This window comes from Felis catus, chromosome D3 (assembly GCF_018350175.1).
Source record: "Felis catus isolate Fca126 chromosome D3, F.catus_Fca126_mat1.0, whole genome shotgun sequence".
In the NCBI taxonomy this organism is placed as follows: Eukaryota; Metazoa; Chordata; class Mammalia; order Carnivora; family Felidae; genus Felis; species Felis catus.
In genome coordinates this window covers 48564913-48573695 of record NC_058379.1, presented here as the reverse complement: position 1 = coordinate 48573695, position 8783 = coordinate 48564913, and the positions used below count along the sequence as shown (strand labels likewise).

At 39.6% G+C, this 8783-nt stretch overlaps 1 protein-coding gene across 2 annotated transcripts in view; it reads right to left on the bottom strand.

Moving 5' to 3' along the window:
* Nucleotides 1-844: 844 nt before the first annotated feature.
* PSMA8 (proteasome 20S subunit alpha 8) overlaps nucleotides 845-8783 on the bottom strand; it is a 49147-nt gene continuing 41208 nt past the window's right edge. For both annotated transcript variants that reach the window (XM_045041944.1, XM_003995084.5), the window contains exons 5-7: nucleotides 5215-5334; nucleotides 5039-5101; nucleotides 845-1306 (exon numbers count right to left, since the gene is read on the bottom strand). In XM_045041944.1, coding sequence (XP_044897879.1) covers nucleotides 1214-1306; nucleotides 5039-5101; nucleotides 5215-5334 — 276 coding nt within the window. In that variant the 3' untranslated portion in view covers nucleotides 845-1213. The remainder of the gene's footprint in view (nucleotides 1307-5038; nucleotides 5102-5214; nucleotides 5335-8783) is intronic.

Here is an 8783-nt window from a genome sequence, read left to right as displayed (position 1 = left end):
CTGTTAACATCTATTCTGAGCTTTTCATTCCTCTGCAAAAACTCAACCTCTCTCCTCTCCGTTTTCAAAAAGAACATTAAAAAGAAGAAAAAGGGGGTACCTGGGTGGCTCAGTCGGTTAAGTGTCTGACACTTGGTTTGGCTCAGGTCATCATCTTAGGTTATGATCCCAGCCCTGTGTTGGGTTCTGCACTGAGAATGGAGCCTGCTGGAGATTCTCTGTCTTCCTACTCCTTACCCTCTCCCCTGCTCACATGCTCTCTAAAATTAAGAGAGAGAGAGGGGGAGAGAGAGAGAGAGAGAGAGAGAGAGAGAGAGAGAAGACAAAGCTCTAAAATAGTAAGATATATAGGCTATTGTTTTTATGCCTATTAATATCCTTTGTCTTCAAAAATATAACCTCATACAGGAATTAAGCACATTTTTTTTGTGGGCCCTCTGTGGACAGGGATCACTTTTTATATTTTTGTATTACTCCTAATAAGCCTAGCTCAAGGCCAAGCACATAGTAAGCACTCAGATGGCTGATGGAACATGTAACAAACCTAACATACTGGACACTAAGATAAAATAAAAACTGAAACTAAGAATTTTATATGTATCCATTTCTCTCCTTGTTTTCCTATATATAGTACCTCATTCAGATGCTCTTATAAGCTCCTACCACACTTTAACTGCCTATCTAGATTAGGCCTTTAATACTTGTTCTGTGGAAAAAAATAATGTACTGCAACTTATAAAATGACAAAGGTAAAATAAATATGATAAAATGTTTAAAAATGAAGAAGGCTCTGACAAAATTTTGGCAATTTACCAACACAAAGATGTTTTTATCATTCGTGAAGTATGACTCAGTATTCAGTTTATTTTGAAATAGCTATCTCTTTACCTGATAGTCAATACTCAAACATCAACAAATTATTAATTCTTAAAAATTAAAGTTTTTTCTTAGGTTTGCATAAATAAGGCTCAGGCTTATATGGGATTATGACCGCTTTCAACAATTACCGAAATTTCTTTTCAAAGAATATCTTCATACTAAGGTAAGTCTGTCTATGTAACAGTCTGAAGACAGCCACAGATGTGGCATTCTCAAAACAGCATATAACTATTCAATGGAATGCTGCAAACCAAGTTATTTCCTTTAAAACTTCACTAAGTAATTCCAAGGAGTAAAACAAAACATTAAAGGCTCCTAATGTTCATCCTAAGAATTAGGTAGTCTTCTTGGATTTTTTCTTCTCTGCTTCTTCCTTTTCCTTTTCTATTTCAGTTACTTGTAATTCAATTTCTTTGGCACTAAACATCTGAAAAGAAAAAAAATTTAAAAGCAAATTTCAATTACACCAGTAATTTCTAAATATTTCCAATATAAATTATATTTTATACATTTATATCTTATTTTTTGAAGTGTTTATTTATTTATTTTTGAGAGAGAGAGAGAGAGAGAGAGGGAGGTGCAGAGAGAGAGAAAGAGAATCTCAAGCAGGCTCCAAACTGTTAGGCAGAGCCTGATATGGGGCTCGAACTCACAAACCATGAGATCATAACCTGAGCCAAAATCAAGGGTCAGATGCTTAACGACTTGACCCACCCAGCAGGTGCCCCTACACATTTATATTTACTCTTTGTTTCTGTTTCTTCTTTCTTTCTTTCTTTCTTTCTTTCTTTCTTTCTTTCTTTCTTTCTTTCTTTTCTTTCTTTCTTTCTTTCTGAGACAGACAGTGCAAGTGAGTGAGGGACAGAGAGAGATGGAAGAGAGAGGGAGAGAGGCAGAGAGAGAGGGAGACAGAGAGGGAGAGAGACAGAGAGGGAGAGAGAGGCAGGAATCACCTGAAATGGAGCCTGTGTTTTTTGTTTTTTTTTTTAAACCCGCAACAGGGCTCATGGTCAACCAAAGTGGAGCTCAAGCTCACCCAAAGTGGGGCTGGTGCTCACCTGAAATGGGTATTTCTATTTTCTATTTAAACTTTAACTTTATATCTTCAAATATATAATATGTATGTAAGCAACATATTTATAACAAATATGGACAAAACTTAATTCCATGACATTTCCACTATCATTGTGTTAAAAAAGAAAGGAGGGCAGAATGTTATATTGCATTACATATCATATATATGACTATAACTCTGAAAACATTTAAATGCAGACTCATTCTGTTTATGGGCAAGTAACTCATGCCGAACTCCCCCTCCTCTCCACTCCACTGTCTGACTCTCTAATAGGGTTGGCCTGTTTTACCAGCCACGAGAATAGCCAAAGCGGCAGGGAGAAGGTGACTTACACTGCTGTGTTTACAGCTCCCTCACTACAGTGTAAAGCAAAAACAGCTTTTATTTTATACAAATCAATTTTATTGTATTGAAAAGTAAAGAGGGGAGCAACTCGCTCAAGGTCACACTACTAAATATACCAGTGTGCTGGGACTTAGATCTCTGTAACTCTAAACTTAAACCCAGGTCTATCCAATTCCAAAGCACATGCCCTGTATGTTACACAGCGTATCGTGAAACAGCGTGTGGAGAGGCGGTGTAACTTTGCTGCCAGTGCACATACCATCCTAGCACTCCTAAGTAAAAATATATGCACGCCTGGGTGTGTCTATCCCTGTGGGTAGACATGTACAGATGGTGCATCTGTCCTGAGACCCTCGACAGCAGGGATGACAACACGGCCCGGTTCCCATCTCTACACTCCATCTCAGCACCGTGGTTATTTTTGGGGGGCCGTGCAGAGGCAGGACCTCCACCCATTTCCCCATTTCTCTTAGTCATTGAAGCTTTGCCGCTGCTGTATCCTCACCTCCCCGTCTTCTGGCTGACGACCGGTACGAGGTGCAAATGTTGTGTCAGAACAAACGACAATAATACAACTCAAAAAACAAAAGGCCCACTGCTCCACCCAATGCTGACTTTAATACTGTACCCCCTTGAAATACTTCCTTCAAAACAGAAAGTATATGTAAAATAATCCTTCTTAGTATACTTTTCATATGGTTTCCCATGCTTGACGTGCTTTTTACACTCTCGGCTAGAGAGCTGGCAAACTGTACCGTGTACAGTTCTACCTAAGGAACAGTGGTGGACCGAATTTCAAATGTTCTTTAGCCAGTGAGTCCTCCATCACAATACTCTGGACAATTTATTTTGTGCCTCCACAGTTTTAACCCATAATGGTTAACAAAAGGTACAGACTTGCCTCAAAGAAATAGAGAAAGGTTATCACACCAGGTATTAAAGTTTATGTCTCACAGAGGCTCAAGGCACTTCTAACTGAAAAGGAGAGACAATAGATAAAAACCAGTAGACAATTAAGAGGAGTGGAGGGTTTCTGACATAATGAAGGGTAATATTACATTAGAAGCCTGGAGGGCCAACAGCTATACTAACGGTAGCTGAATGACACTGGCTGGAAGCATATCTTGATTTTCAGAAGATCTAAAAAGACGGGAAGAATAACTGCTTTCTACAGAATACCTTGTTTTATTGTGTATCGCAAATACTACATTTTTTTTTCCAATGTTTATTTATTTTTGGGACAGAGAGAGACAGAGCATGAACGGGGGAGGGGCAGAGAGAGAGGGAGACACAGAATCGGAAACAGGCTCCAGGCTCCGAGCCATCAGCCCAGAGCCCGACGCGGGGCTCGAACTCACGGACCGCGAGATCGTGACCTGGCTGAAGTCGGACGCTTAACCGACTGCACCACCCAGGTGCCCCACAAATACTACATTTTTAATAAATTGTTGGGGTTTTAATTTCTTTTAAGTAAGCTCTACATCCAACGTGGGGCTTAAATTCACAACCCCAAGATCAAGAGTCACATGCTCGACCAACCAAGCCAGCCAGACACCCCTGCATTTTTTACAAATTGAAGGTGTGCGGCAACCCTCCATCAAGCAAGTCTATTGGCACCACTTCTCCAACAGTATTTGCTCACTTTGTGTCTGTGTCACATTTTGGTAATTCTCAGGTTTCAAATTTTTTCATTACTATTATATTTGTTATGGTGATCTGTAATCAGAAATTATGACTCACTGAAAGCTCAAATATTGGCTCGCATTTTTTAGCACTGTAATTTTTTAACATTCAATTTTTGAAAGAGAGAGCATGCAGGGGAGGGGCAGGAGGCAGGGAACAGACGATCTGAAGTGGGCTCCATGCTGACAGCAGCAAGCCCAATGCAGGGCTTGAACTCATGAACTGCAAGATCATGACCTGAGCCGAAGTCTGATGCTCAACCAACTGAGCCACCCAGGCACCGCAGCATTGTATTTTTTAATTAGGTACATTGTTTTGTTTTTTTAGACAAAATGCACACTTAAAGAGACTACAGTATAAATATAACTTTTACATACATTGGGAAACCAAAAAATTCATTTGACTTGTTTTGTGGCAATATTGGCTTTTTTTTTTCTTTCTTTCTCTCTCTCTTTTTTTTTTTTAGAGAATGTGTGTGTACGTGCAAGAGTCGGGGAGGGTCGAGGGAGAGAGAAAATCTCAAGCAGACTCCACGTCCATGGCACAGAGCCTGACTCGAGGCTCAGTCTCACAACTGTGACATCACCACCTGAGCTGAAATCAACAGTCAGATGCTCAACCAACTGAGCCAACCAGGTGGCCCTGCAATACTGGCTTTATGGCAGTGGTTGGAACTGAATCCTCAGCATCTCCGAGGTGTGCTTGTTTATGGTGCTGGGAATAAATATCCATAGGCAATGTTCTATACCAACCCCATATATGACTGGCTCAGTAGGGGTTCCTGCCTCGAAGAATACATACTAAATGGGGTAGGACTACATACAGATCTCAGCACCTCTAAGTCTTCGCAAAGGTAAGTGCTCACAATAAGCACATGCGAATTAGTGAACATTAGGCTACAGAAACAAAACAGAAGTCATCATGTTGCCAGTGGATGCTAATGGAGTTTTCAGGCATTTAATGAAGATTCACGGGCGTCAACATTTTGACAAGATTCAACTGTTGTCAAATTACTTTATACTACATATGTTTTTTCCTCTTTGGTTAATGACTTACCTTCAAAGGCTGGTTTCTTCTTATTATAGCAAGTTCAATGTTTTTTCCACCAGACTGGACAACCTAATGTAGAATAAGCTCAATAGTAGAATTACTTCAGCAAATTTTACTTTTTGAAGCAAATAGATAAGGGAAAAAAACATGTTTTCCTGAATATGCTTTATTAGATCACTTACTTCTAGCAAAGCTCTTATTGCTAATTTGATAGCTTCATTGTCGTTTGCTATAGCATCTTCTGTGTAATTCTTTTCTAGAAATTCTCGGACAGTTTTAGCACTTCGGCCTATTGCATTTGCCTTGAAAAATAAGATAATTATTAGTATCATTACAGTATGAATGAATTTATGGTTACTCAGTGAAGTGTAGAGTTTACTACCACATTTCTTAGTGTAATTACTACGTGAAAATTGTAGTTTTGAAAAATTAGCTAGCATTTCAGCAGCTCATTTTGTTACTACATGAATAATCTGTAATGGTGGTATGACTTATCTTCAAACATACCACTGTCTTGTCCTGGTCAATGCTTTCTACTACTTTAATGGCTTCCAACTCCTTGATAACCAGAAAAGATTGAAACAGTTGAAATTCCAAAAGAGGTAGAGAGGAAAGGAGGTATATAACTTTGTAATACAGTACAAAAGGAAGAAAGAAAAAAGGAAAAAAGGACATTGGCATGAAGAAGAAACTGTTTATATGAATAGGACCGTGCGTACCATTTTCTTAGAACTTAGAATAGAATGGTCACCTAATTACTGATTCATTACCTTTGATTCTGTAAATGAGAGAAGATTCTTCTGTTCCATTCCCCATTTTTCTTTGTTCCTTCGAAATTTTCTTCAGATGAAGGAAAGAGGTGAACGATTGCCCTGGCTGCATGGCCACGCATAATATATTTAGTTCAGTCTAAATATCTAGACGAGGGGCGCCTGGGTGGCTCAGTCAGTTAAGCGTCCGACTTCGGCTCAGGTCATGATCTCGCGGTCTGTGAGTTTGAGCCCCGCGTCGGGCTCTGTGCTGACAGCTCAGAGCCTGGAGCCTGTTTCAGATTCTGTGTCTCCCTCTCTCTCTGACCCTCCCCCATTCATTCTCTGTCTCTCTCTGTCTCAAAAATAAATAAACGGTAAAAAAAAAAATTATAAAAAAATAAATATCTAGACGAGTATTAGTGATGATAATGAGGATGGTAACAGTAGTTCATATTAACAGAGCACTTACGTGCCAGGCACTATGCTGAGCATTTTGCATGGATTATCTCATTCAACCATCACAAAAACAATTAAATAATTACTAAGCCCAATTCACAAATGAAGAAATGGGAGGTTGGAAATGTCAAAACGAGCTTTCTCATCCTCAGCACTATTGACATTTTGAGCTGGATAATTCTTTGCTCGGGCGCTGCCCTGTGCATTGTAGGATGTGTAGCAGCGTCTACCCACTAGGTGCCAGTAGCATCCCCCACCCCAGTTGTGACAACCAAACAGGTCTCTAGATATTGCCAAATGTCTCTCGGTGGGTACACAATCACCCCAATTCGTGAACCAGTGCCTTAAGTAATTTTGCCCAAGATCTCGGAAGACCGGGTAAGTAGAAGAGCTGAGCTTTGAAACCAAGTAGTTTGAAGTGACAGTCCAAGCTCTGAACTTTATACACTGTGCTGCCACCTGGCCCTTCGCTTTGATGATTTTAGAGAGTGAGAGGAACCAGCAGAAAAGTCCATCCTTTCAATGAAGGATCCTGGCAGTGAATGAGGGAAAGTCTTAGTTCCAAGTGGTTATGGTTAGTTTTGATTATAAGAAAGAGATCTCAAAAGAGATTTTAGGAAGTGAGCATGAAAGCCTACCTTTTGTACTGCCTGACAGTGTATTGTTCCTGTTAGCAGAAGATTATTTTTATTTCACAGAACTTTTTCTATGCCTTTATATTTCAGAGGACTAAAATAAATAGTTAGAAATTTTAAGTTGAATCTTGTGGCTTTGAAATTTCACTAAGATCAAAGGTAAAGACTGGTATGACTTTGGAGTATTATTAGCTACTAGTTTTGGGGGGGTAACTAGGTGTTGCTATGAGAGGAGGAACATAAGGTAGTGGTTTATCCAAAAAATCTCACTGAGCCCTTAAAGGTCACCTTATAAATTCCTGGTGACTTTCCTGTCCAATTCTCCTAATTGCTAATACAAAAATTCTTTAATTCTTACCTACTTGACTGGTTTCTTAAGATCTTCTTGCCATGCTCAAGTCCCCACCCTTTCTCCCAACCCATCACCCACCCCTCCTCCAGCCCACTTCAGAAGACTCTGATAGTCTTGCAGTATTTTTTCCTGCCTGTAATGATTAATGATGATTTCTATAGCAAAGATCATTAGCAGCCAACGCCAATATTCATTCTTCCTTTGTGACAGAACTCTAGGCAATGTGCCTGCTGAAAAGCAGGATTTCCTAGCCCCAGCTACCAGTAGGAATAGATAAGTGGAAATAAATGGGTGGAATTTCTAGAAACCTTTGGTACCTGGAATGCAGACAGTTTGGCTGGAGATCTAGCAGCCACTTTGAGAGCATGGGCAAAGACTATGATAATAAAAGAGACAAATACCAGTGACCATCTATCCTCAAACTTCTAAGTATATGAGAAAAATAAACCCTTATATGTTAAGAATCATCACATCCCTGTTGTTAAGAGCCAAAACAATACCTTGCAGATGTATCTTGGTATATCTTAAAGATATACAGAATAAAAATCGATAAACAAGGTCATTTTGGCAGCAATACTTTATTTACTATTAGAATTTCTTAGCTGATGAGTAATAGAACAATGTTATCCTTTGTGTGCTCTCATACGGAATGTATGAAAGCTTGATGACTCTTGGAACTTTCTCCCTTTTAAGTCCACTCTAATCAGTCTATCGTCACTATGAGAAGTTCCTGTCAAGGTCACCAATGACCTGCCCATTGCCAAATCCAGTCATTTCACTTTTCATCTGACTCAGTGGCACTGACTCAGCTGATCAACTCTTCTTGGAATGGTGTTTTCACTTGTGATCCAGGATGCCACTCTCTGGGTACTCTTCCTTTACAGACTATGCTGGCTCCTTCCCCATCTTCCACTGGTCCACTGCCCCTAACCTAGATTATTATTGGACATAGCCTTCTAACTTGTTTGCCTGCTTCGACCTTACTATACAGTCTATTTCAATACAGCAGCCACACAGATACTTTAAAAATATAAAAGTCAGATCATGTTATTCTATTATGCAAAAAAATCAAATGGCTCTCTACATCGCCCTATTTAATATGCAAGTCCTACAATGGCCTTTTTGACCCTGTAAGATCAGTCCCCTCCTGCTTCTTACTTCATCCTTCATCACTATCTTTCTGCAGTCACCACAGCACAGTCATATGCTCTGCATACAGCTTGATGTCTCACAGATATGGAACATACTGCTGCCTTATTGGTTCCTGTTTGGAATACCACAGAAATAACTACCTGGCTCGCTCCTTTACTTTCTTCAGGCCTCTGTTCACATATCGCTTTTTCAAAGGTGCTTTCCCTGACTACCTTACCTACCAATCACATTCTCTCCTCCCAACCTGTTCTTTTTCCCCCAAGGATTTATGTTACATGTATACCATCAGTACATATTTTTGGTATCTCGGTATCCCCAGAACCTAGAACAATATTTGATATGCAATTCAAATATTTATAGATGGAATATTTTTTAAGTTTTTTTTTTTTTTTTGAGAGAGTGTG